General features: G+C 52.7%; 1 protein-coding gene across 2 annotated transcripts; it reads left to right on the top strand.

Annotated features, from left to right (window-relative positions):
• Positions 1-194: 194 nt before the first annotated feature.
• Positions 195-27,624, top strand: DHX38 (DEAH-box helicase 38). 2 transcript variants are annotated; one of them, XM_077831581.1, is made up of 27 exons: positions 195-291; positions 4,449-4,814; positions 5,550-5,737; positions 5,893-6,003; positions 6,461-6,632; positions 7,588-7,706; positions 7,854-7,930; positions 8,742-8,897; positions 10,643-10,804; positions 11,890-11,997; positions 22,112-22,224; positions 22,312-22,449; positions 22,772-22,958; positions 23,042-23,227; positions 23,554-23,694; positions 23,847-23,957; positions 24,089-24,205; positions 24,448-24,555; positions 24,669-24,781; positions 25,293-25,501; positions 25,598-25,752; positions 25,846-26,001; positions 26,097-26,231; positions 26,315-26,440; positions 26,664-26,759; positions 27,011-27,132; positions 27,348-27,624. In XM_077831581.1, exons 2-27 carry the CDS (start codon positions 4,492-4,494, stop codon positions 27,430-27,432), a joined length of 3,714 nt encoding a protein of 1,237 aa, XP_077687707.1. In that variant the 5' UTR covers positions 195-291; positions 4,449-4,491; the 3' UTR covers positions 27,433-27,624. The 2 variants fall into 2 exon arrangements, with proteins under 2 accessions (XP_077687707.1, XP_077687706.1); XM_077831580.1 differs by lacking the exon at positions 195-291 and adding an exon at positions 584-985.
• The last annotated feature ends 206 nt before the right edge of the window (positions 27,625-27,830 follow it).

The following is a 27,830-nucleotide window of genomic DNA, read 5'->3' as shown; positions in this document are numbered from 1 at the left end:
ATACATTTCCTGTTCCGGGTCAGAGTGTATCACGTCTTAAAGTCCTCTTCCTCCCTCTCCCCCCGCGCGGGGCGGACCGGAAGAGCCCGGAAACTTGGGCCGCTCTAGCCTCCGCCCTCGCTCTATGGTGGGACCGAGACTCCCGGCTTGTCTCTCTATGGTGCGGGGCGGGGTAGAGCGGCTGCTCTCGCGGGGCATTGTGGGACGGGAATGGCGGCGCTCACTGAGCGCTGAGGCGGCTGCGGAACGGGCGTCGAGGAGACGCGCGGCGGGGCTGGGGGGGGCCGAGAGGTGAGAGGCCGGGGGCTGCGGGGGCGGGCGGGCGCTGTGGTCGGTTCTCGGGGCTCCAAGGGCCGCGCCCGCTCCCCGCGCCCAGGAGCCCGTCAGCCGCTCGCTCCCGCGCCGGCCTGGCCGCTTAACGGCGGGCCCGTCCTGGGGTCCCTCGGAGCGTCCCCGCGGTGCCAGGAGCCGCTGCCCCCCGGCGCGGGCGGCCCGGGACCAGCCTCGCCGCTCCTGGGAGTCGGCCGGCGCCGGGGGGCTGGCGCTCAGCCCGGCTCGGGGTGTCCCCGGCGGAGCAGCGCTTCTGCCCAGAAGAAGAGGGCGGTGGGCACGGCCGCGCAAAACAAAGCCATAAAACGCGAGCTAGCGCCGGCGCGTATTGGTACTTGCCGCCCTGCCCTGCCAAAGGGGCCCCCCCGCAAGCTGCTGGCCTCACCAGAACAGGGCTGCAGCCTCTCCTGAAACACTCCCAGTCAAGAGGGAAGGCTCCAGACGGCGTTGTCTTTGTTCGCAGGCAGGGTGATCCGGTGGTGTAACGTTGCTTTTCACCTTCAAGTGGTTTTGATGGGTTTCTGTTGCCTTTGGTGGTTTCCATTGACTGACGTGGGAGGGGGCAGGTGAGGACAGCGGAACCTTGCACACGTCAGTGGGCCGTCACTGCGACGTACGATTTCCTGGTGACCGTCTTTTACTCCAAGACTATAGGGTGAAGTTTTCAATATAGTTACATTATTCCTTAACTGTTACACACAGATGCATGTCTTAGGCTATGTCTACACTGCCACTTATGTCAGCAAAATTTATGTTGCTCGGGGGTGTGAATATGCCACCCCATGGGTGACCTAAATTATGCCAGCATAAGTGCTAGTATGCACAGCTGCTCCTAGGGGGTGGTTTAATTATGTCGACAAGAGACCTGTGCCACTGTAAGGTCTCTAGTGTTAATATAGCCTTGTGATTGAGTATCAATAAATGAATACCTTGAAAGCGTGTATTTGGTGTACGCTGTGGGGTTGTAGCTAGCTGTGTTGATCCCGGGATATGGGAGAAACAAGGAGGGTGAGGTAATATCTTTTATTGGACCAAGCTTTTGAGCCACAGAGTGCTTCAGGTCTGGGAAGGTTATTCTGAGGCCTTGTCTACACTGCCACTTTACAGCGCTGCAACTTTCTCGCTCAGGGGTGTGAAAAAACACCCCCCCCCCCCGAGCATTGCAAGTTTCAGCACTGTAAAGTGGCAGTGTAGATAGGGCCCTAGTTGGTGAGTCTGTGGGGAGCCTACTGATGATGATGAGTTTCATGAGATGGTGGGTTGTTTGAAGGCAAGAAAAGGGGGCTCCTGGGTTACTGCAAAGGTGTTAACAGGCCACTTCACTTAGAATGGTTTCTTACAATGTGTTAACTACTTACCCTGAGTGTATAGCTAGCATAAGTAGTTAACACATTGTAAGAAACCATTCTAACACCAGGAGCCCCTTTTTCTTGTCTTCAAACAACCCACCATCTCATGAAACTCATCATCATCAGTAGGCTCCCCACAGACACACCAACTAGGGCCCTATCTACACTGCCACTTTACAGCGCTGCAACTTTCTTGTTCAGGGGTGTGAAAAAACACACCCCTGAGTGCTTCAAGTTTCAGCACTGTAAAGTGGCGGTGTAGAGAGTGCACCAGCGCTGGGTTCTACTCCCTTTGTGGAGGTGCTGTGACTACACAGCCACTAGTGAAGACATACCCTCAGGGTGGCATTAGACCCTGCCACAACAACACATACAAAACCTGCAGACATACCTCCATAGCTACTACGATCAGTACTACTCACAACACGCCTTCCTAGAGCCATGGTCCTACACATGCTTATTGCAACATTTGGGGTACCTCATCCATGTGTGTGAAGCAAGGCAATCACTATGCTCTCGAATGAACTCTCAGAAAAATAACAGACAAAACCAGCATACCAATCATGGGAGAACACTTTTCACAAAACAGTCACTCCGTATCTTACCACTCAGTCCTCATCCTCAAAGGAAACCTGCACACCTCCTTCAAAAGACAAGCCTGGGGCTTAAATTCATAACTGCATGACACCAAAAATTAGGGTCTTGATAAAGATCCTGGATTTGTGGCGTATTACAACAGTCTGTAACCCGCTAACACCTCCCCTTTTTTTTTTGGTCCTATTACTGCAAAGGTGTTAATGGGTTACTTCACCTTGAATGGTCTTTTGCCATGTGTTAACTACTTATCTTAAACAATCTGTGACACTCTGAGTACCTTTCCCAGACATGAAGAAGAGCTCTGTGGCTAGAAAGCTTGTCTCTCTCACCAACAGAAGTTGGTCTAATAAGATTTTGCCTCACTCACTCGTCTCTGTATTAGGTATAGTGAGTTTGTTAGGTCTGAAACAGGAGTTGCTTGTAAAGAACAGTGAAGCTTTTGCATGTTTGCATCAATGGGCTGCTGTATCACAGGGGCCTGAGGGTCCCTAAGGGTGTAACTTGTACCCAGGAGAGCCCAGTCTGGGAGTGAGGTGGGGGGCCTGGGCTGAGCTTGTGGGCTCAAGACACGGACCCAATAGCTTGGGCTGGGCAGAGCAGCAAGGCTAGAGTGGCGGGCAGTGAGTGGGTCCAGCTGGGCCCCAGGAACCTCTTGCTCACTGGAGCCAGGCTGGTCTGTGGGGCGATTTATGCTGCATCTGGGGTAAGGGCTGGCAGAGGTTTTGAACGGAGCATGCCAAATGGGCGCTGCTCTTTATCCCTCACAATACAAGAGCAAGGCATGTTCAGTGACATTGCACATTTAAAACTGATAAAAAGGGAAATATGCTTTAGCCTATGTATAATTAGCTTCTGGAACCCATGGCCACAAGATATCACCGATGCCAGTATTTTGGTAGTGTTTAATAAAGGACTGAGCATCTGTATCATGAATGAGAATATCCAGTTTTGCATTAGGATGAAAAGAGAATCATAGAATCATAGAATATCAGGGTTGGAAGGGACCTCAGGAGGTCATCTAGTCCAACCTCCTGCTCAAAGCAGGACCAATCCCCAATTAAATCATCCCAGCCAGGGCTTTGTCAAGCCTGACCTTAAAAACTTCTAAGGAAGGAGATTCTACCACCTCCCTAGGCAACGCATTCCAGTGTTTCACCACCCTCCTAGTGAAAAAGTTTTTCCTAATATCCAACCTAAACCTCCCCCACTGCAACTTGAGACCATTACTCCTTGTCCTGTCATCTTCTACCACTGAGAATAGTCTAGAACCATCCTCTTTGGAACCCCCTTTCAGGTAGTTGAAAGCAGCTATCAAATCCCCCCTCATTCTTCTCTTCTGCAGACTAAACAATCCCAGGTCCCTCAGCCTCTCCTCATAAGTCATGTGTTCCAGACCCCTAATCATTTTTATTGCCCTTTGCTGGACTCTCTCCAATTTTACCCAAGAGGGGTACAATTCCTTCTCTTCTAGAGCATAAAACACCTGTCTAATTTATGGGGTTTTTCTGATGGGCAAATTATTCCATAACTACACACTCAACATTTCATGCACCTTTTCTCTGAAGCTGCTGGTGGTACAGGCCACTGTCTGAGGCAGGAGCCTGGACTAGATGGGTCCCAGCTCCAATCTAATCTGGCCAGCCTTGTGTTCCTAAAGGATTGCTTTGTATAGAGAATGTTTTAGGATGCCAGAAGGAGGTCAGTTTATCCAGACATTGAGCTTAGAAAAGATGTGGAGTAGGGTGGGGAAGGCTGATGTTTTTTTCTAAGAATGTGGGGGGCCTTTTTTCTTGAAATTGAAAGGGCTTTTACCCATGAGGTAGTCTATTGCTGAGATGAACTCTCTGGGGGTTTGGCTTTTGAAAGGAGACCTGGCTCCTAGGTTGTCAGCCTGACAGTGTAAACGTTCCTAGTGTAGTGTCTTGCGGCTTTGAACTTCTTCAGCGCTGATCCAGAAATGATTGATTCTTCTTCCCCTCAGGGGAAATTGGAACTCTGAGCTCCTCCATCATGTCTTCTGGGGAAGTGAGAGGCTTGCTTTTTTGGGAGAGAGCAGTGCAGGGAGCCCCATGTATGCCCCCTTCCTCCTCTCGTTAGTTAATCAGAAGCCCAACCCCATGAATCTCAACGACCTTGTCTCCTCATACCAGTGCCTGATTGTGTTCCTTTCAGAGAGCCCCAGGGAATAGACTGCTTGGACCACAAGATCCTAGCGATGGAGGATGTCCCTGTGGACACTTCGATGCACCGGCTGGAAGGAGCTGATCTGGAGACACAGGTTGGAGGCTTGATCATCAAGAAGAAAAGTGCCTGCAGTGAGCAGCATGTCTTCAAAGCTCCAGCCCCCCGCACCTCACTGCTGGGATTGGACTTGCTGGCTGCACAGAAACGCAGGGAGCGAGAGGAGAAGGAAGACACAGAGGACAAGAAGAAGTCCAAAGTCTCCTCCTACAAAGATTGGGAGGAGTCCAAAGATGATTTGGGAGGCTCTGAGGAGGAGGGGAGTGACAGGACCAGCAGGAACAGCCGGCAGGACAGGTGAAGATGCTGGCACGAGGTGTAAGGGGGGTTTAGGGCCTCTCCCATCCCTTGGGTGGCTGCCATGTCCTCCTTTTCAGGAAGGGGCTTGGAGTGAGTGCCTGAAGGCAACTGGGCTGATTCATGGAGCTAGTTGTTGTGCTGGATCCAGGGCACACAGGAGAGAAACTGTGGGCCCCAAGCACCTGGGGAGAGGAGAGACTGAGGATTTCTCTGGGCTGGGAGCTGTTGGAGGGCTGAACTCTGCTAGACAGAGTGAAGGCTCGTGCATGGGGATGAGGTCTGGAGGCTTCCCCAAGTGAAGGGCCTTGGGTGGAGACAAGTCTGGTTGCCACATACGTATCTCAGAGAAGGAGCCAGGTGTTCCTTGGCAAGACCTTGTCCAAGCCCCCTTGGGGGTGTTTCCTCCTCGTTCCTGGTAACATTTTGTCTTAGCTACTGAGGCTTGTGCCTTCCCCCTGGGGTCTGCTGAGGCCAGCTGGAGGGAGGCAGTGGGCTCCCTTAAAGTTGCCCTATGGGTAGAGGGTAGGAACAGGCCTGCCAAGCTGGGAGCAAAGGGAACTTGTGGGCAGGCTGTCATGCTCAGCTCTTTGGCACAGGTTCCAGTTGCACACTCCTTGCCAGGCTAGTAGTGAATGAGGCCAGGCTCCTGCATGACATGTCAGGGAGCAGTGGGGGCTGCAGGCAGAGTCACAGTACGTTCCTGACCCTGCTGAACTGCCCTTTGCCCCTCAGGCATTACCGCTCTGCCCATGTGGAGACGCCGTCCCACACTGGGGGGGTCAGCGAGGAGTTCTGGGAGCGCAGCCGGCAGCGGGAGCGGGAACGGCGAGAGCATGGCGTCTATGCCTCCTCCAAGGAGGAGAAGGAGCACAAGCGGGGGCGCAATAGAGAGCGGGACCACGACCGCAAACGGGACCGAGGTAACTGTCCTGGAGACCTTCATGATTGCTGACACAGGCTCTGGGACCCTGGCTTTGGCTGCTCTGAATCCCAGGGCATGGTCCTGAATCTGGGGTGTGATGGGCTCCGGAGGCTGTTCACACCCTGCATGTCTGACTTGGCACTCTGTTTGCAGAGGAGCGGGACAGGAGCCGTCATAGCAGCAGCCGGTCAGAGAAGGATGGCTCATCAGAGAGGGGCAGCAGCAGGAGGGGTGAACCAGAGAGCCCCAGACACCGACCGAAGGGTAGGAGCAGCTGTCCTTCCTACAGTGCTCTTCCACAGGAGCTGGCAGGAGGCATGCGCTACTCTTGAGGGGCTCTGGTTCCTTCACAAGGAGAGAGCTGAGTGAAAGTCCCCAGCTGAAGAAGCCCATGACTAGTGAACTGCCTCATATCTACAGCCTTCCCTGGGAGTGAGACTGGGGTGCTAGGGGGCCCTGGGGTGATCTTTGAGCCTGCGCCCCGGGAGCATAGTTGCAAGTCTGCGTGGCTGGTATGGGGAGCTGTGGCAGTCATTCCCCTGGGGGCATGTCTCCTTAGACTATCTGGGTCGGCTCATAGAAAGCCCAGTGTGAGTTGGTAAACATGTAAGAGGGCCCCCTTGCTGTACTCCTTGTTGGAAGGTCCCAGGCCTTGGCTGCAGCTTGGCAGGGGCCTAGGTTGGCTCAGCATGAGGCATCAGACCCAGTTTCCTTTCCCCAGATGCAGCCACGCCATCTCGCTCGAGCTGGGAGGAAGAGGACAGTGGCTATAGCAGCTCACGGCGCTCGCAGTGGGAGTCGCCTTCCCCTACGCCTTCCTATAGGGACTCTGAGCGCGACCGCAGCCATCGAGCATCCTCCGCTCGTGATGCAGACAGGAGGGACCGGGACAGGTAGTGGGATGGAGGGGCAGGGCCTAGCGGGGTGCCTGAGAGGTAGCTTGAGGGGGCTGCGCTCCCTGGTGATGCTGCAAGTGTCTAAGTTCTCTCTAAGCTGTGCTACTGTGTGGCTGCACAGCTGCCTATTAAGCCTCACACTGGGGCTCAGGGCTGTGGTGGGGAGAGATGTCTCGCCCCCAGCACGGACCTGTGCACCTCCCTGCTGGCCCCAGCGCAGATCTTCCCTAGACTTGCCGCAGCTGGGGGAGAGGAGTGGCCCCCCTCCCCCCGGCTCAGCCCCGTCGAAGCTTCCACGGCCGAGGAGAGGTGCCTCTCTCCCGTCCCGGAGGTGCTGCGGTGAGAAAGGGCTGGGGGGAGAGTCCTTTCTCCCCACTGCAGCCCTGGGGCAGCCTGCACTCCCACCCCCTCATCTCTGGTCCCACCCCAGAGCCCACAGCCCTCTGCCCCAGCCCTGAACCCCTAATCACCAGCCCCACCCCAGAGCCTGCACCCCCAGCCAGAGCCCTCATCCCCGCATCCCAATCCTCTGCCCCAGCTCTGAGCCCCTGCTTCACACCAAATCCCTCGTCCCCGGCCCCACCCCAGATCCTGCACCCCCAGCCAGAGCCCTTGGCCCCGCATCCCAACCCTCTGCTCCAGCCCTGAGCCCACTCCTCTACCCTGAACCCCTTATCCCCAGCCCCACCGCAGAGCCCGTACCCCCAACTGGAGCCCTCGCCTCCTCCCCCACATCCCAACCCTTTGCCCCAGCCCTGGCCCCCTCCACACTCTGAACCCCTTGGCTCACCTCCACATTGGTGGACATAACACAATTCATTCTGCACATGGACATAAAATATTAGCGGAAACACTGGTGGTGGTATGTGGCTTGTGAGCCATAGGTTGCAGTTCCCGTCTGGCGAATCCATGAGGCTGGCCAGACATTCCTGTCCTGCTTCTGTCTTTGCAGGTCAGTGAAGAACAAGTACCCAGATGAGACACCGCTGCCCACCCCTTCCTACAAATACAATGAATGGGCTGATGACCGGCGGCACCTGGGGGCCACTCCACGGCTATCCAGGGGCAAAGGTGTGGCAGAGGAGAGACCAGACTACCTGGCCCCTCCTCCATCACTGAGACTAGCACAGGGGCTGGCTTCCTTGGGGCCTCCTGGCTGAGAAGCAGGGGGCGAGGGCTGGTGAGGGCCTGTGCTGACCAGATTGTTCCTTCCTCCAGGAAGGCGTGAAGATGCAGAAGAGGGTATTTCCTTTGAGACGGAGGAGGAGCGGCAGCAGTGGGAGGACGACCAGCGGGTAAGAGCCTCTTGGGCGTATCGGTGTGCGGCCTGGAGGCTGTGAGCCAGGGTCTGGTCACAAGGCATGTGGGCGGTGGAAATGGCAGGAGGGCTCTTCTGTACCTTAACTTGCTGGGATGAGGCTTGCGGAGCAGAGCGCGCACAGCCTGGGCCTGAGGTGCACCAAGGCAGGCAGAACCACGTAGGGGTCTGTGGGGCCCCAGTGTGTCTGGTGGAGGAGGCTCAGCAGGGTGTGGGTGCTTGGTCTGGGATTGCTGTACATGGATGCTGGGTGATGGGAAAGGGTCCCTCTGTGTGGGGGTTGGGGAGAAGAGAAGACCCATTTGGGGGTCAGGGATGGGATCTCTTGGGAGTTGGTGGGCTCAGTGCAGGGTCCTTGTGTTGGGGGCTGGGTGGCTCAGTGGAGGGCTGGGTTGGAGGGTGAGGCTCAGTGTGGGATCCCATGGATGCAGGGGGTCCGTTTGTGGAGATTGGACTCTCGGTTCCCAGAATGCTGTCTGCACACTTTTCTGGATCCTGTTCTGAGCTGTTGGCTCCCCTAAGTGGTGAGACTGAGTATGGCTGCTCTCCACTGCAGACAAAGCCCCCCAACTATTGTTAGCTTGGGGCAGCCCCCCCTCCGAGCAGGCCTGATCAGCACTTCTGGAAAGTGAGCCAGGCCCCAGAGTCCTGCATGTCAGGGCACTTCTCCTCTGGGAGTTTGGTAGCAGGCTGAGTGTGCAGCCCACCTGAGCTCTGTCTCTGGCCATTCTCACCCTGCCTTCCCCATCTCTCTCCTTCCCACCTCCATGCCTGCCCCCATCTCTCAGCAAGCCGACCGGGACTGGTACATGATGGACGAGGGTTACGACGAGTTCCACAACCCCTTGGCCTACTCATCTGAGGAGTATGTGAAGAAGCGGGAGCAGCACCTGCACAAGCAGAAGCAGAAGCGCATCTCTGCGCAGCGGAGGCAGATCAATGAGGCAGGAGCGCAAGGCGGGGCCAGGCCTCTCTGAACATTCAGGGCACTTTCCACCCCAGGGATTCCTGTATTACTGGAGGGTGGGGCTTGGGGATGACAGGTCCTGCAGATCAGGAGGGTGGAGGGAATAGAAGGTGACTTTGGGATGGCCTAGCATGGGCGAGGGACACGAAAGAAGCTTCTGGCTTTGGGGAGTACGATGGAGCCATGCTCCATCGCTCTGGTGTCGCCCCCCACCCCTGGTGTGGGAATGGACAGTGGGAGCTGTGGCCCTGTCCTGAGTCTGGGTGTCCCAGTGCTCCAGATGTACATGGTGTGGAGGGCCCTAGCTACTGTCACTTGGAGGCTGGGGTTAGGACTAGAGTGATGGGTCCCCTGCCCCCTGCAAGCACACCCAACTCCTGAGGGAATTCTGCGACAAAAAGTTAAAAATTCTGTGCACAATGTTTTAAAATTCTGCAAATTTTGTCAAAAAATAAATGTGGAGGCTCCAGTATGGCAGTGGGGAGCATGGGTGACTGGCTGCACAGAGGTGGGAGATCACCCTGCAGCTCCCCTTTGCCCATCTGGGACAGGGACGTGGCGGTGAGGCTGCACTGAATCTTGACACCCCACAAGGGCAGGACCTGCTGCAGGGGTCCATGTCCCTGGGGAGGGTTGCGGGGTGATCTCTCACCTCTGTCATTTTTCTGTGGGGAAGCAAAGAAATCTGTGTGGGACGTGAATTCTGCACCTGCCCAGTGGCACAGAATTCTCCCAGGAGTAACACCCAGGTGTTGCCTTAGCACACTGGCTGGTTGTGTATCCGGACTCCCTGCAACGTCCTGAGCTTTGGAGTGATCCAGAGGTAGCTTGCCCGTCATACAGCACACAATGACGAGAGACTCCCCCCTGGGGCAACAGTCCTACAGCCCAGCCTGCCTCCCTTGCAGCCACTCAACTGTAATGTTCCCCACCCTTCTGGCTCCCCCTCCCGATGGGGCCCCTGGTTGTCTTCTCTTCCTAGAGCTGTGCGCACTGACGCCATGATCTCCCCCTTAGTGATCTCTCAGCTGGGCAGGGCAGATGGAATGCTGCTAATCTTCCCTCCCAATCAGCCCGCCAGCTCCTCAAGCAGTTTTGTGGCTTGTCCTTTGAATGGGCTTGGCCTGCTGATATTTTCTGTTACTGTGGTGATCAGATCTGAACATTGCATTGCCAGTGCCATCTTCCTAGCCCTCTCTGGAGGGGGTGCTTCCCTCTGTGCTTGCGGGCCAGAGACCTCTGCAAATGCAGCCCCAAAGGCACTCTTTGTAGATGGGTTGCGTTGCAGTCGGACCTGGCTTCCAGCCGACAACCCCCTTCCGGGGGAGTCTCCGCTAGCATTTCTCCCAGAGCGATTGGCCTGGCTAAGCCCCATGTCCCCAGCCCACCAGGTACGCATTGTATCTGTCATCAGCCTGCTGAGAGGGCTAAAATTCACTATGTCCAGACCAATGTCTGCCCCTGCAGCCCCTCCACATCACTGTCTTACTGTCCTGGAGCTGCTCTGTGACTCTCTCACAGTAGGATAGCCATACAAGTCAGAGTGAGGAAGGTGGATGTCCTATTGTTCTTTGTGGGTGAGGAAGGGGGCTGCAGCTTAGATGTGAGGAATCTGTTCTCCATCTGTGAGTGTGGCAGGCTGATGAGGGAAGCTAGGTTGTTGTGCCCACCCCACAAGCTGGAGCGGGGTCTGTGACCCTGCTGCCTGTGTTTCTCCTTCAGGACAATGAGCGTTGGGAGACCAATCGCATGCTGACGAGCGGGGTGGTCCATCGGCTAGAGGTGGATGAGGACTTTGAGGAAGATAACGCAGCCAAAGTGCACCTGCTGGTACACAACCTGGTGCCCCCATTTTTGGATGGGAGGATCGTCTTCACCAAGCAGGTGGGGGCTCTTCTGGGGGAGAGCCACTAGCCACTGCAAGGAAGCTCAGGCCTTGTCTACACTACAAAGTTTTGTCGGCAAAAGTTATGCCTCTAATTAAAGCTGCTGTTGCATGTCCACACTAGCTCCTTGTGTCAGCAGAGCGCATCCACACGAACAGCTCTTGCGTTGACACAGAGAGCAGTGCACTGTGGTAGCGATCCCACTGTGCAACTGGCCACCCCCGGTGCTTTGGGAAGGGTTTGCAGTGCCTCGTGAATCAGGTACAGCATCACATGACGCAGGTTTCTCAATCCCATCCTTCCAGGGGCATCCTAGTAGATTGTCAGCCGTTTTTTCAAAGGAAGTGAGTGTGTGTGTGTGGGGCGGGGAGGGAGAGGAGAGTGGTGTGTCTGGGGCGGGGGAGACAGCAGGCTGACTGACCTATCCTGAGGCCGGGGGAGGGGGATGCCCCCCACATGTCAGCTTCCTCTGCTTGGCACAGGAATCTCTCCTAAAGCAGCCAACTCTGCCTGCCTGCTTGCCTTCCTGGGTTCTCCCCTAGCCTCCTCTGCTGCCAGGAGCAGCACCCTGAGCGGCTCTGTGAGCTCTCCCTGCGGAGCAATCTCACAGCAGCACAGCCGGCTCTCCTCTCCCGCCTCCCTCCCGCAGTGCAGGGCAGAAAAGGAGCATGCCACGCAAATGATTTGCTTTTTGTTCCCCAAAAAGCTGGGCTGTCAGATACTTCCCGGAGCTTTTAAAGGGGAAGGGCGGATGCCTGCAGGGCAGCAGAGATCAAAACCGTGAGCAGAGCGGTCATGGCAGGCATTTTGGAATACTGCTGGAAGCCAGTTCTGTTGACAAACAAACAGCAGTGTCTATACTGATACTTTGTCCCTTTAACTTTGCCACAAAAACTTTATGCCTCTCGTTGTGGTTTTATTTTGTCGGCAAAGCAGCAGAGTTTTGCCACCAAAAGTAGCTTTGTGCCACCTCCCCTGTTGTGTCAGCAAAAGCTGCCTTTTGCGGACAAAACTCTGTAGTGTAGACAAGGCCTCAGTCAGTGCTGATTTGGGACCTCTTCTTCTCTTGCCCCTCCCCTCCAGCCAGAGCCAGTCATCCCGGTCAAGGATGCCACTTCGGATTTGGCAATTATCGCCCGCAAAGGCAGCCAGCTGGTGCGCAAACACAGGGAACAGAAGGAACGCAAGAAGGTAGGTGCCGGGTGTGGCTGCTATCTCCTGGGGGTGGGGTGATCTGTTTTACTGTCTGTGCCTAGGTGCCCCAGTCATGGACCAGCCCCCACTGTGCTAGGCGCTGCACAAACACAGAACCCACAGATGGTCCCTGCCCCTAAACGTAAGACAAACGACAGTCTATAAACAGGCCAGTGGGGAATCCAAGGAATCTGTGACACAGTGCTGGTCTGCAGGATAGGCTCTGTTCTCGGTACTCCAGCAGCCTAGCCACTGTCCAGTTATTTGTAGGCATCATGGCAAAGGAGGGGGCAAGATTGCGTTTGTCAAGGCCAGAGACACAGTCAAGACACCCGACGAGGAGAGCCGAGCCGAGAGTTTCAGCAGTGTAATGAATAAGAAGGGCTGTACGCTAGAGATTTTATGCAAAGAGAACCTCTACCATTTAGACATAGCCCAGAGGTGAGGACCTGGAGAAAGGTACGAGTCGAAGATGACTCCCAGGTTACAGGCCTGAATGTCAGGCAGGATGGTAGGGTTGTTCACAGCGATCAAGAAAGAAGGCGGGGGTAGGAGCTCGGTTTTAGCCATGTAGAGCTTGAGCTGATAGCTAGACACCCACGAAGAGATGTCAGTGAGACAGCCCGAGATTTTAGTTTGGACAGACAGAGATGGGTCTCGGGTTGAGAGGTAGCTCTGTGAGACATCCGCATAGAGATTATAGTTGATGCAATTGAGATTACCCAGAGAGGTGAGAAGGGGCCACAGAGCCTCGTGGAACCCCCATGGAAAGCTGGAGACAGGATGAGGAGAATTCTCTGAAGAACGTGCTAATGGAGTGTTTAGAGTGGTAGAGAAAGAACTAGGAGAGAACAGAGTCATGGAAGCCAGTGGAGGACAAGATTTCAAGAAGAGCATGGTCAATGGTGTCAGCAGCTGATAGGTCAAGGAGGATGAGGATGGAGTACTGGCTCTGAGGTTTGCCTAGGAAGAGGTCACTAGAGACTTCGTTGAGAGTGGTTTCAGTGGTGTGCAAAGGGCAGAAGCTGAGTTGGAGAAGGTCTAGGATGGAACTGGAGGAGAGGAACTCCAGACAGTGATCGTAGACAGCATGGTCAATGAGCTTAGAGAGGAAAGGGAGATGAGGTGGTGGTTGGAGTCAAGGGACATGGGGTCAAGGGTGGGTTTTTAAGATGTAAGCGACTACAGCGTGCTTGTGTTGTGAGGGGGAAAGAGCCAGAGGAGAGCGAGAAGTTAAGCTGAAGAGTAAGGGAGAGGATGGAGAGTGGGAGCAAGGAAGATCAGGAGATGGGTTGGGGTCAATGGAGTTAGAGAAGGAGAACAGACGAGAAACTTGAGAAACCACTGCGTCTATGACCGGGGAGAAGGTGGTGAGAGCTGGGGGGAAGGAGTGGGAAGGGAAGGTGAGCTGAAGAGAGGGGAAGATCACATGTTGTATTTTGCCAGTTTTTCTCTTGGAAGAAATTGGTGCCAAGAGAGGAGGGGGATGGAAGGAGGGTTTGAGGAGCAAGTCAAGTGGTGAAAAGGGGCTGGCGTTGTTGGTGCGGGATTCAATTCAGCTGGAGAAGTAGAGTTGTTCAGATAGGAAGATGGCAGAATGGAAGGAGGAGATTACGCATTTGGAATGGAGGGAATCAGCCCAGCCACGGAATTTCCACCCGAGACGCTCTGCAGCATGAGAGCCGGAATGGAGGAAGTGGCTATTGTGGCTGATCCATTGCTGGGAGGTGGCAGGGTAGATCTGGTGATGGGAGAGAGGGACAAGAGAGTCGAGAATGGAGGAGAATGAATCATGGAGACACTCCGCAAGGATATCCATGGAAGAGAGAGAGGGCTGAGAGCAGACAAGAAGTCAGTGCTGATGGACTGGAAATCATGGAAAGACCGAGTAACAGTTTGAGGTGGGACTGATGGGTGATGCTGAGCAGAGAACAGGGGAAGGTTGGAGAGTGGGGGCTTCAACAGCCAGAGAGAGCAGTGCTTGGTGGAGACCAGATCAAGGGGATGACCCTTTTGATGCATAGCAGAGTTGAACCAAGGCAAATAAAAAGGTGAAGGCCGGCTGGTGGGGACTCAGCCTCCTGTCGCTGCGTTCCCCCTCCAGCGCCTGCAGCGAAGGAGACCCCTATGTCCACGGGAATTGCATTAATAGATTCTAAAGGCAGAAGGGACCCTGTGACTTTAGTCTGGCCTCCTGTATAACACCAGCGGTAGCGCTTCCCTGAAATAATTCTGGTTTGAACTAGAGCAGGGCTTCTCAAACTTCATTATACTGCGACCCCTTTCTGACAACAAAAATTACTGTGTGACCCCAGTCTGAGCCCACCCTGGGCAGGGGGGCCAGAGCCAAAGCCCAAGCCCCACCACCCGAGGTGTGCGTGTGGGCGGCAAAGCCATAGCTCAAGGGCTTGTAACCCTGAGCCCCTCCATCAAGGGCTGTGAAGTCCTGAGGATTGGGCTTTGGCCCCAGGCAGTGGGGCTTGGGTGTGGGCTTTGGCCCTGGGCCCCAGCAAGTCTAACGCCAGCCCTGGCAACCCCATTAAAATGGGGTCTTGATCTACTTTGGGGTCCCGATCCACAGTTTGAGAACCGCTGAACTAGAGCATAGCTTTTAGGAAAACATCCAATCTTAATTTTAAAATTGCCAGTGATGTAGAATTCACTACAGCCCTTGATAAATTATTCCATTTTTTAACCGTCACTGGTAAAAATTTATGTCTTTCTTCCAGTCTGAATTTGTCTAGCTTCAACTTCCAACCATTGGATCATGTTATACCTTTTTCTGCAAGATTGAAGAGCCTGTTATCAAATATTTCTCACCATGTGATCAAGTCACTTCTTTATACTTCTCTTTGTTAAGTTAGATTGAGCTCCTTGACTCTATCACTGTAAGGCAGGTTTTCCAATCCTTTAATCAGTCTCGTGGCTCTTCTCTGAACCCTCTCCAATTTATCAACATTTTTTGAACCGTGGACACCAGAACTGGAAACAGTATTTCAGTAATGGTCACAAAAGTACCAAATACAGAAGTAATATAATCTCCCTTCTACTGAATATTCCCATTCATACGTCCCAGGATCGCATTAACCCTTTTGGCCACTGCGTCACACTGGGAGCTCATCTTCAGCAGATCCAGCCACCATGACCCCAAGTCCTTTTCAAAGTCAGTGCAACAAGGATAGAGTCCCCCATCCTGTAAGTATGGCCTGCATTCTTTGTTCCTGGGTGTATTGCCTTACATTTGGCATCTTGAAACACACTTTGTTTGCTGTGCCCAGTTTACCAAGCAGTCCAGAGTGCTCTGTATTAGTGGCTTGTCCTCGTCGTTATTTACCACTCCCCAGATCTTTGTGTTATCTGCAAATGTTATCAGTGAGTTTGTTTTCTTCCAGGTCCTTGATGAAAGATGTTAAATAGCCTAGGGCCAAGAACCAATCCCTATTGGACTGCACGAGAAAGGCAACCACTCAGTGATTCCCTGTTTACAGTTACATTTTGAGACCTGTCATTTAGCCAGTGGTTCATCCATTTAATGTGTGCCATGGTGATTCTGTGTATTAGTTTTTTAATCAAAATGTTGTGTGGGCCCCAGTCAAATGCCTTACAGAAGTCTAAAAAGAATCTTTCTTCTTTTCGTGGCCTCCTGCTGTGTAGGGTGTCCATCAGGTTCCGGCGTTTATTTCAGCCTTGTGCTGGTCTGTTCAAGGTGAAATTATGGACTTGGCTCCTTTCTCTAGGGTTCTGTGAAATGTTTCTCTAGGTCCCTGTCTTTTTCTCCATATCATTGTGGTGAAGGTCATGTTGGTGGCATCCTTAAAGTGTGTCCTAAATGTGTCTGCCGTTGTCGTCATAGCATATTTGATGCTTTAGACTGGTTTGCTCTACTTAGTTTCTGATGTTGCAAGCAATTCTTTCTAATGATCTTTGAAGATCTTCTGCAGACATTTACTTTGGAATGAGTTGATCTTACTGATTTCTGTTGTAGACTGCCATGACTCTGCTCCATAAAGGAGGACAGACATGATGTCAATGTTAAAAATTAAGATTTTTGTGTCAGTGCCAATCAGCTACTCTTCCATATCTTTTTCGGTTTATGAAAGTTGTTTGCTGCTTTTGATAGTCGCTGCTTGACATCTAGCACGCGTCACCATCATTGCACATTTCGCTCTTCGTCTATTCTGAGGGTTACTTTTGGGACATTGATAGCTATATACTTTCTCTTCCTCTTGTTGATGAACAAACCAACTTGTTTTTGCTGTGTCTGCTAAAAGCTGGGTGGTGCTTTGTTTGTCCATAAAATTCTTCAGTTTCCTTCCTTTCATTACTTTCCTCATGAAATAATCAATGACCAGTGCAAACAATAGTGAACATAAGAACGGCCATACTGGGTCAGACCAAAGGTCCCTCTAGACCAGTATCCTGTCTTCTGACAGTGGCCAATGCCTGGTGCCTCAGAGGGAATGAACAGAATAGGTAATCATCAAGTGATCCATCTCCTGTCGCTAATTCTCAGCTTCTGGAAAACAGGCTAGGGACACCATCCCTGCCCATCCTGGCTAATAGCCATTGATGGACCTATCGTCCGTGAACTTACCGATTTCTTTTTTGAACCCTGTTATAGTCTTGGCCTTCACAACATCCTCTGGCAAGCAGTTCCACAGGTTGACTGTGCGTTGTGTGAAAAAATACTTCCTTTTGTTTGTTTTAAACCTGCTGTCTATTAATTTCTTTTGGTGACCCCTAGTTCTTGTGTTATGAGAAGGAGTAAATAACACTTCCTTATATACTTTCTCCACACCAGTCATGATTTTATAGACCTCAATCATATGCCCCTTTAGTCGTCTTTTTTCCAAGCTGAAAAGTCCCAGTCTTATTAATTTCTCCTCATATTGCAGAGCTCCATAACCCTAATAATTTTTGTTGCCCTTTTCCGAACCTTTTCCAGTTCCAGTAGTCTTTTTTGAGATGGGGCGACCACATCTGCACGCAGTATTCAAGGTGTGGGCATACCATGGATTTATATAGAGGCAGTATGATATTTTCTGTCTTATTATCTATCCCTTTCTTAATGATGCCCAACATTCTGTTTGCTATTTTGACGGCCGCTGCACACTGAGTGGATGTTTTCAGAGAACTATCCACAATGACTCCAAGATCTTTTTTGAGTGGTAACAGCTAATTTAGACCCCATCATTTCATATGTATAGTTGGGATTATGTTTTCCAGTGTGCATTACTTTGCATTTATCAACATTGAATTTCATCTGCCATTTTGTTGCCCAGTCACTCAGTTTTGAGAGATTGTTTAGTAGCTTTTCACAGTCTGCCTGGGACTTAACTATCTTGAGTAGTTTTGTATCATCTGCAAATTTTGCCACCTCACTGTTTATCCCCTTTTTCAGATCATTTATGAATATGTTGAATAGGACTGGTCCCAGTACAGACTCCTCGGGGACACCACTGTTTACGGCAGTCTATTTTGAAAACTGACCATTTATTCCTACTCTTTGTTTCCTATCTTTTAACCAGTTCTCAGTCCATGAGAGGACCTTCCCTTTTATCCCATAACTGCTTACTTTGCTTAATAGCCTTTGGTGAGGGTCCTTGTCAAAGGCTTTCTGGACATCTCAGTACACTATATCCACTGGATCCCCCTTGTCCTTGTTGAACCCCTCAAAGAATTCTAGTAGATTGGTGAGGCATGATTACCCTTTACAAAAACCATGTTGATTCTTCCCCAACAAATTCTGTTCATCTCTGTGTCTGACAATTTTGTTCTTTACTATAGTTTCAACAAATTTGCCTGGTACTGAAGTCAGGCTTACCGGCCTGTAATTGCCGGGATCACCTCTGGAGCCATTTTTAAAAATTGGCATCACATTAGCTATCCTCCAGTCATCTGATAAAGAAGCTGATTTAAATGATAGGTTACAGACTACAGTTAGTAGTCCTGCAATTTCACATTTGAGTTCCTTAACAACTCTTGGGTGAGTGCCTCTGGTCCTGGTGATTTATTACTGTTTAATTTATCAATTTGTTCCAAATCCTCCTCTAATGACACCTCCATCTGGGACAGTTCCTCAGATCTATCAGCTAAAAAGAATGGCTCAGGTTTAGGAATCTCCCTCATTCTCAGCTGTGAAGACCGATGCAAAGAATCCATTTAGTTTCTCCGCAATGGCCTTATTGGCCTTGAGTGTTCCCTTAGCATCTTGATCGTCCAGTGGCCCCACTGGTTGTTTAGCAGGCTTCCTGCTTCTGATCTACTTAAAATTTTTTTTGCTATTACTTTTTGAGTCTTCGGCTAACTGTTCTTCAAAATCTTTTTTGGCCTTCCTAATTATATTTTTATACTTCACTTGCCAGAGTTTATGCTCCTTTCTATTTTCCTCACTAGGATTTAACTTCCACTTTTTAAAGGATGCCTTTTTGTGTCTCACTGCTTCTTTTACTTTGTTGTTTAGCCATGGTGACACTTTTTGGGTTCTCTTACTGTGTTTTTTAATTTGCAGTGTACATTTAAGTCGAGCCTCTATTACGGTGTCTTTAAAACATTTCCATGCAGCCTGCAGGGATTTCACTTTTGGCACTGTACCTTTTAATTTCTGTTTAACTAACCACCTCGTTTTTGTGTAGTTCCCCTTTCTGCAATTAAATGCTACAGTGTTGGGCCGCTGTGGTGTTTTTCCCCGCCACAGGGATGTTAAATTTAATTATATTATAATCACTATTACCAAGCGGTCCAGCTATATTCACCTCTTGGACCTGATCCTGTCTTCCGCTTAGGACTAAATCAAGAATTGCCTCTCCTCTTGTGGGTTCTAGAACTAGCTGCTCCAAGAAGCAGTCATTTAAGATGTCAGGAAACTTTATCTCTGCATCCCGTCCTGAGGTGACATGTACCCAGTCAATATGGGGACAGTTGAAATCCCCCATTATTATTGAGTTTTTTATTTTAATAGCCTCTCTGATCTCCCTGAGCATTTCACAGTCACTATCACCATCCTGGTCAGGTGGTTGGTAATATATCCCTACTGCTATATTCTTATTATTCAAGCATGGAATTATTATCCATAGAGATTCTGTGGTACAATTTGGTTCATTTAATATTTTTACTTCATTTGATTCTATGCTTTTTTTCACATATAGTGCCACTCCCCCACCAGTACAACCTGTTATGTCCTTCCGATATATTTTGTATCCTGGTATTACTGTGTCCCATTGATTATCCTCATTCCACCGCCTTTCTGTGATGCCTATTATATCAATATCCTCATTTAATACTCGGCACTCCTAGTTCACCCATCTTATTATTTAGACTTCTAGCATTGGTATATAAGCACTTTAAAAACGTGTCACGTTTTAGCTGTCTGCCATTACATGATGTAATTGAATGAAACTTTTTTTCATTTGACTGTTTCTCATCAGATCCTACCTGTATTTTATCATCTTCCATAGTCTCCTCCTTACGAGGACATAGAGAATTTCCATTAGTAGTTCCTCCCCTAAGGGATGTCTCTGTCCAAACCACGTGCTCCTCTGCCCCTGTCGGCTTTCCCCCAGCCCTTAGTTTAAAAACTGCTCTGCAACCTTTTTAATGTTAACTGCCAGCAATCTGGTTCCATTTTGGTTTAGGTGGAGCCCATCCTTCCTGTATAGGCTCCCCCTTTCCCAGAAGTTTCCCCAGTTCCTAATAAATCTAAACCCCTCCTCCCTACACCATCGTCTCATCCATGCTTTGAGACCCTGCAGTTCTGCCTATCTACCTGGCCCTGCGCGTGGAACTGGAAGCATTTCAGACAATGCTACCGTGGAGGTCCTGGACTTTAATCTCTTACCTAGTAGCCTAAATTTGGCCTCCAGGACCTCTCTCCTATCCCTCCCTATGGTACCTACATGTACCATGACCACGGGCTCCTCCCCAGCACTACACATAAGTCTATCTAGATGTCTCAAGTGGGGACACAGAACTCCCTTACGTTATTCAGTTGTCACTGCAAGTCATTGGCTGATGTTGTCACCGTCTCCAACAGCAAATTCTAATAATAAGAATAATACATCAACAGCACAGTTACCAACAAACTTGTAATCTCATAAATTTGATATCAAGTTAGTTTGACAGGATCTATTTTCCACAAACCCATGTTAATTGGCATTAATTGCATTACTCTCCTTTAATTCTTTATTAATGGAGTCCTGTGTCAGCTTCTGTGTTGTCTTGCCCAGCATTGACATCAGGCTGACAAGCCTGTCTTTACCCGCATCGTCCTATTTACCTTTTCTAAATATTGGCATGACCTACACTTTTTTCCAGTCTTATGGAACTTCCCCAGTGTTCCAAGAGTAACATCCCAGCAGCTCCTTGACCAATTTAACTGGGATTTAACTGGGAATTGGTCCTGCTTCGAGCAGGGGGTTGGACTAGATGACCTTCAGGGGTCCCTTCCAACCCTGATATTCTATGATTCTATGATTCAATTCTTTTAGAACTCTGGACCTGCAAGTTATCTGGACCTGCTGATTGTAAAATGTCCTTACTATAGTAGGTGCAGTTTAACATCTGCCTGTGTTCCTACTGGAGTGAAAAGTGTTGCATCAGCATATGGTATGACTGATGATATGATTACATCATCTGTTTTTTCCCTAAATACAGAACAGCGATATTTATTGAACTTGTCTGCCTTTTCTGCATTGTTGACAAATCTACCTTTTCCATCCAGTAATGGACCAATAGTGTTGTTAGGATCTTTTTTGTTCTTAATTTACTTTAAAAGGCTTCATAGAATCATAGGATGGGAATGGACCTCAAGAGGTCTTTTAGTCCAGTTCCCTGAACTCAAGGCAGGACTAAGTTATTAACTAGACCATCACTGACAGGTGTTTGTCTAACCAGCTCTTAAAAATCTCCAGTGACGGAGATTCCACGACCTCCCCGGGCAATTTATTCCAGTGCTTAGCCACCCTGACAGGAATTTTTTCCTAATGTCCAACCTAAACCTCCCTTGCTGCAAGTTAAGACCATTGCTGTTTGTCCTATTCTCAGAGGTTAAGAAGAACAATTTTTCTTCCTCCTCCTTGTAACAGCCTTTTTTGTGCTCGAAAACTGTTATCATCTCCCCTCTCAGTCTCTCTTTTCCAGACTAAACAAACCCAGTTTTTTCAGTCTTCCCTCATAGGTCATGTTTTTGAGACCTTTAATCATTTTTGTTGCTCTTTTCTGGACTTTCCCCAATTTGTCCACATCTTTCCTGAAATGTGGCGCCTAGAATGGGACACAGTAACTCCAGTTGAGGCCTAATCAGCACGGTGTTGAGTGGAAGAATTACTTCTCGTGTCTTGCTTACAACACTCCTGCTAATACATCCTAAAATGATGTTTGTTTTTAGTTTTTTTGCAACCGTGTTACACTGTTGACTTATATTTAGCTTGTGATTCACTGTGGCCCTAGATCCCTTTCCATAGTACTCCTTCCTAGGCAGTCGTTTCCCATTTTGTATGTGTGCAAATAATTGTTCCTTCCTAAGTGGAGTACTTTGCATTTGTCCTTATTGAATTTCATTCTGTAAACATCATCTTTCTTCCATTTGTTTATATCTATATATAAAAATGTATTTATTTTTCATAGCTGCATTCACTTTCCCTCTAAGCTAGGTTGTTTTTTAACCAGTGCAGCCTTCTCGATTGTGGTTTTTTGGGCCTCTAGAGTGAATTGGAGAGGATCCCATTGTTACTCTGTGTGCATGAGGGAGATGTTAAGGATTTGAGTCAAGATCCAGTGGGTGGAAGATGAAGATGGACAGATTCAGTCTAGAAATAAGGCATGAATTTTTAATAGTAAGAGGAATTAACTGTAAGAACAAGTTGCCAAGGGATGAGGTGGATTCCCCAGCACTTGAAATCTTTAAATCAAGATTGGTGTCTGCCTAAAAACAAATCTGCTCTAGCTCACCCAGAAGCTATGGGCTTGATGCTTCAGGAGTCATGAGTGAGGTTCCAGACTAGATGGTCACAATGTCTGACTACGAATGTCCCATCTGGGATGTGACTGCAGAGGGTTGGGCTCTTTTTCTCTGCTCTTTTGGTGAGCTGGCACTTTGCTCTCTGCCTTTCAGGCTCAGCACAAGCACTGGGAGCTGGCTGGCACCAAACTGGGAGACATTATGGGCATCAAGAAAGAGGAGGAGCCGGACCAGACTCTGACAGAAGATGGCAAGGTGGATTACAGGTAGGCGTCTGCTTGGTGGGGTTCTGAGCCTGGGACTTGGGTGAGGTCCATGGAGTCACACACTCAGGGGCTGCCGTGTCTCCCCAGGACAGAGCAGAAGTTTGCTGATCACATGAAGGAGAAGAGCGAGGCCAGCAGCGAGTTTGCTAAGAAGAAGTCGATTGTGGAGCAGAGGCAGTATCTGCCCATCTTTGCTGTGCAGCAGGAGCTGCTCACCATCATCAGGTACTGCTGCTAGCCCCTCCCGCCCTCCCGGGCAGCTTCTCTTAGGTAGAGAGGCAAAGCCAGACGGGTTGTCAGCTCCTGTACAGCTCCTGGGTGGAGCCCAATAACTTGTCTGACTGAAACATCTTCCAGAGAGGCCTCCAGCCTTGACTGGAAGGCATCAGGAGATGGGGACCCTGCTGCTTTCCCCTGCTCCCCCTCCCTCCCTCAGGCAGGTCTCTGCACTGGGGGGGTCCTTCGGCTGTGGGAGCGGGCTGCACAGATCATATGCTGGAGCAGGGAGAGAAGCCCGCTGCTGAGAGACCTTTCTGCTCTTCCCTAGGGATAACAGCATTGTCATTGTGGTGGGGGAGACTGGGAGTGGCAAGACCACCCAGCTGACCCAGTACCTACATGAGGACGGCTACACTGACTACGGCATGATCGGCTGCACCCAGCCCCGCAGAGTGGCTGCCATGTCAGTAGCCAAGCGGGTCAGCGAGGAGATGGGCGTGAGCCTGGGAGAGGAGGTGAGTCTGGCCAGGCCCCGGGGTAGCCCTGCTGGACTGCTGGTGAGGTGTGCTGTGCAGGTGCTGACTTCTCCGCTCTCCAGGTGGGCTATGCCATCCGCTTTGAGGACTGCACGTCCGAGAACACGGTCATCAAGTACATGACGGACGGCATCCTGCTGCGGGAGTCCCTGCGCGAGGCCGACCTAGACCACTACAGCGCCATCATCATGGATGAGGCACACGAGCGCTCGCTCAACACGGACGTGCTGTTCGGCCTGCTGCGGGAGGTCGGTGCACCCGAGGTTGGGGCGGGACGTGGGATGGTCTAGGGGCAGCAGAGACACAGGCCAGAGCCTGGCTGCTGGTAGCACGGATTGGATGCTCTGCTGGGACTTGGGGAGGGAAGGGTAGGGAGATGAAGGCTCTGGGGCAGGGGGAGTGAGCTGTGCCCTTTGCAGAGAGGGGAGGGAGTCAGCACAGTACCCTGCCCTCGCGGTGTTGAGGGTGGGGGGAGGAGTGGCCTGGGCCCTGTCCCCTGCTGCAGTGTCTGGGGACAGGGCCCAGTGCCTGCCTGGGCCCTGCCCCGTGCTGCCCTTGCAGTCTCTCTCCCCAGGTGGTGGCACGGCGCGCGGACCTGAAGCTCATTGTCACCTCGGCCACCATGGACGCAGAGAAGTTTGCCTCTTTCTTTGGGAACGTTCCCATCTTCCACATTCCTGGCCGCACCTTCCCTGTCGATGTCCTCTTCAGCAAGGTGCCCGGGGCGGGTGTGGGAGGAGAGGGGGTCTGGGCAGGTCTGGCTGCGCAGGGAGCGGAGGTGGATGTTCTGTGTGATGGGTCCTGTGCACGGGGGGGAGTCGGGGTGTGGGCAGCCAGGCCCCCCTTGAACTCCTCTCTGCTTTTCAGACCCCGCAGGAGGACTACGTGGAGGCTGCGGTGAAGCAGACCCTGCAGGTGCATCTGTCTGGGGCCCCTGGAGACATCCTCATCTTCATGCCAGGCCAGGAAGACATTGAGGTGACCTCAGTGTGCCTGTAATGCTAGGCACCTCCCCTCCCTGGGACCTGGAGGCACTAGGCACTCCTCCTCCCCCTCACCCCCCCGGCCCTTGTGCCTTTGCTTGCTTTCACTCCCCTCTCTGTCCCCAGGTGGCCTCGGAGCAGATCGTGGAGCATCTGGAGGAATTGGAAAAGGCCCCAGCTCTGGCTGTGCTGCCCATCTACTCTCAGCTGCCCTCTGACCTGCAGGCCAAGATCTTCCAGAAGGTAGCATGTGGCAGGGTCTCCTGGGGGAGGGGAGCAGTGGCTGTTGGGCATGGGACTGGCCAGGGCAGGGCCTGCTGTGTGGGGGGCACCTGATGTCTGACTGCAAAAGGTAAAAGCCAGGGACCTGCCACTCCCTGTCGGGCGCTGATCCTGGCACTCCTTGTCTGCATCCCTGGGGGCACTGTCAGTCGGGGGCTGAGGGCTGCCAGCCCCTCACAGCGCTCACATCTGGTGTGTTGCAGGCTCCGGACGGTGTCAGGAAATGCATTGTCGCTACCAACATTGCGGAGACCTCGCTGACTGTGGATGGCATCATGTTTGTCATCGACTCCGGCTACTGCAAACTGAAGGTGAGGTGAGGGCCGACGGCATTGCCCTACTCCCTGGAGCTGCTGCATAGCCGCCTTTTGGGCCCTGCTCTGCACTCCCCACCTGTCTCACTGCTCCTTGCCTGCCCCGCCAGGTCTTCAACCCCCGTATAGGGATGGATGCCCTGCAGATCTACCCCATCAGCCAAGCCAATGCCAACCAGAGGTCGGGTCGTGCTGGCCGGACGGGCCCAGGTCAGTGCTTCAGGTAGGTGCCTCACTGCAGTATTAACCCCTTGGGTGCTGAGCTGTGGACACAGCAGCTGCTTCCCTTCGGTTGGCTTGACTCTAGCGGCTCCGTGGGAAGGGTCCTGGAGCTCAGAGGAGAAGGGAAGTCTGAACTGTGTGGCCAGGGCTCCCCTGGCAGCTCCCAGTCCTCAGCCCAAAGTGCCCCAGCTTGGAGGGGATGCTCCCATGTCAGGGGTCTCCCAACTGCACCACGGGGAGCAGCATGTCCAGATCCAGTTGCCTTGGCCCCTCGGCTGCAGTGATGGCATCTCCTTGTGTACCCAGCCCCTCCTGCTGTGTTGCTGGGGGTGTGTGCAGGGTCTGCTCCCTACCCCAAAGCAGGGCAAGCTGGAGCTGCAGCGACTGTGCCCAGGATCCCTGCTCTAGAGGAGCTGCCCTGGCTCGCTGTGGCTGAGCTCAGTGAGGAAGTGGAGCCATCTGAGGGGCTGGCTGGGGAGGAGGGAATGGCACTCATGGCCTCGGTTCCCCAGGCTGTACACCCAGAGCGCCTACAAGAATGAGCTGCTGACCACCACGGTGCCTGAGATCCAGCGCACCAACCTGGCCAACGTGGTGCTCCTGCTCAAGTCTCTGGGCGTGCAGGACCTGCTGCAGTTCCACTTCATGGACCCGCCCCCTGAGGACAACATGCTGAACTCCATGTACCAGCTGTGGATCTTGGGAGCCATGGACAACACAGGTGAGGAGGGAGGGGAGCGCTGTGGGATTTGGGGGGTGGGTGGGTAGGGGGTGCTGGGAGCTTGACTTGGTACCGGCTCCTGTGTTGCTCTGGCAGGTGGCCTGACCTCAACGGGGCGCCTGATGGTGGAGTTCCCGCTGGACCCAGCGCTCTCCAAGATGCTCATTGTCTCCTGTGACATGGGCTGCAGCTCCGAGATCCTGCTCATCGTCTCCATGCTCTCTGTGCCTGCCATCTTTTACCGGCCCAAGGTGCGTGCCTCTCCTCTCCTCTCCTCGTGTGTGGGCTGGGGGGGCTGATCCCTGCCCTCCGGCTCTAACCCTGCGCCCCCTGCTCCCATCTAGGGCCGGGAGGAAGAGAGCGACCAAGTGCGGGAGAAGTTTGCTGTTCCGGAGAGTGATCACCTGACCTACCTAAACGTTTACTTGCAGTGGAAGAACAACAGCTACTCCATGCTGTGGTGTAACCAGCACTTCATCCACGCCAAAGCCATGAGGAAGGTGGGGCTGTGCTGGGAGGCCAGGGCCTGGAGGGGGCAGAGGGTGGGGCCTCCAGCGTGGGTGGGCAGGTCTCTGACGGGCATGTGCTGTTGCAGGTGCGGGAGGTGCGTGCCCAGCTGAAGGATATCATGGTCCAGCAGCGTATGAGCCTGGCATCCTGCGGCTCAGACTGGGACGTCGTCAGGAAGTGCATCTGTGCCGCGTACTTCCACCAGGCTGCCAAGCTGAAGGTGAAGGGTGGGGTGTGCAGGGCGCAGGCTGAGGGAGGAGCAGGGTACCGCCTGGGGCTGTGCTAACTCTGTTCTTTCCACAGGGCATCGGGGAGTATGTGAACATCCGCACTGGCATGCCCTGCCACCTGCACCCCACCAGCTCTCTCTTTGGTATGGGCTACACTCCAGACTACATCGTGTATCACGAGCTGGTCATGACCACCAAGGTGAGCGGGCAGTGCGCTCCCTGCTGGCGAGCGAGATGTTCTCAGAGGGGGTGGGTTGGGGCCTGGCCCTCCACAGGAGCTCTGCCGTCCATTGTGCCCATTAGTGCTGGGCTGAAGGCTCTTGGTGTCCTGGGAGGCAGGCAGGGCCGTGTGGCAGCGGTACCTGGGAAGGGGAGGATGGGACCCCTGTGGCTGGCCTTGCCCTTGCTCTTTCTCTCCCCAGGAGTACATGCAGTGTGTCACGTCCGTGGATGGAGAGTGGCTAGCGGAGCTGGGACCCATGTTCTACAGCATCAAGCATGCGGGGAAGTCGCGTCAGGTAAGACTCCTCCCAGCTGCCAGGGGTGCAGGCCAGTAGCTCTGCAAAGCAGGGTGGGGGACTCCCCATGGGAACAACCTCCATGGAGACTGGGCTTTGCCCACAGCCGAGCTGATGCTGCCTGCTTTGTGCCCAGCTATGCCCACATCCCTGCAGGCCTGGGGAGTGGCGCAGGGCACCCAGCTAGGCAGGATTGGGCGTAGGCCTCTCCCCTTCCCAACTCTGAGCCCTTTCCCTTGCTGCTGTTGCAGGAGAACCGACGTCGGGCCAAGGAGGAGGTGTCTGCCATGGAGGAGGAGATGGCTCTGGCTGAAGAGCAGCTGCGAGCACGCCGGGAAGAGCAGGAGCGCCGCAACCCACTGGGCAGCGTGAGGTGGGTGCTGGGCATGGTAGCAGGGGCTGTCCCCAAAGGGCTGCATGTGGATTGTTCTCTCCTGTGGGCCACTGGGGTCCTAGGGGGATAATGACTTTGCTGCGAGTAGCCCCCGAGTGGGGAAGGAGCAGGTCCAGCGCTGGGGCTTCAGGCCTAGCTGGCAGGGTTCTGAGCTCTCCGGCCCCATGGCTAATGGCCCTTGCTCTCCCTCGCAGGTCTTTGAAGATCTATACTCCGGGGCGAAAGGAGCAGGGGGAGCCTATGACACCACGCCGCACTCCTGCCCGCTTCGGCCTGTGAGCAGGCGCTTCCCTGTGCTGGCCTGGGGCTGATGGATTCCTTGCGGGGAGCTGGCTCTGGCTGGGCTGTTCCCCGCTGTGTGTAAATGTGACTCTGGGGTGCTGGGGCCCTGCCCTGCCATCTCCACACACCTTGGCACTGTTTGCTACAGAGGAGAAATAATTTTATTTGTATAAATGTTGGTGGCCGCCAGCCCTTGCTTTGTCCTGTGCTGCACTTGGCGGGGTCCTGCAGGCTTTCCTGGAGCTGGGCCAGGGGCAGGGCCCCTTGCAGGTGCAAACACAACTGGAGGCTGGGGCCAAGGCTGTAGGAGCATGAAGCAGCCCCAAGCTATTGGCCATGGATGTGTGCAACACGGCTCCAGCCTGAAGCAGCTGCCCCTGCATCGCGCGGCTCTG

The sequence above is a fragment of the Eretmochelys imbricata genome, chromosome 12 (genome assembly GCF_965152235.1).
Source record: "Eretmochelys imbricata isolate rEreImb1 chromosome 12, rEreImb1.hap1, whole genome shotgun sequence".
NCBI lineage: Eukaryota > Metazoa > Chordata > Testudines > Cheloniidae > Eretmochelys > Eretmochelys imbricata.
Note: the sequence above shows the minus strand (reverse complement) of the source record. Positions and strands in the feature narration are given on the sequence as shown.

Coding starts and splice junctions, on each gene's coding strand:
- DHX38 (XM_077831581.1), top strand. CDS start 4,492: ATGGAGGATGTCCCTGTGGACACTTCGATGCACCGGCTGGAAGGAGCT. Junction 5,738..5,892: donor CGACCGCAAACGGGACCGAG/GTAACTGTCCTG, acceptor CTCTGTTTGCAG/AGGAGCGGGACAGGAGCCGT. Junction 25,753..25,845: donor CCATCTTTTACCGGCCCAAG/GTGCGTGCCTCT, acceptor GCTCCCATCTAG/GGCCGGGAGGAAGAGAGCGA.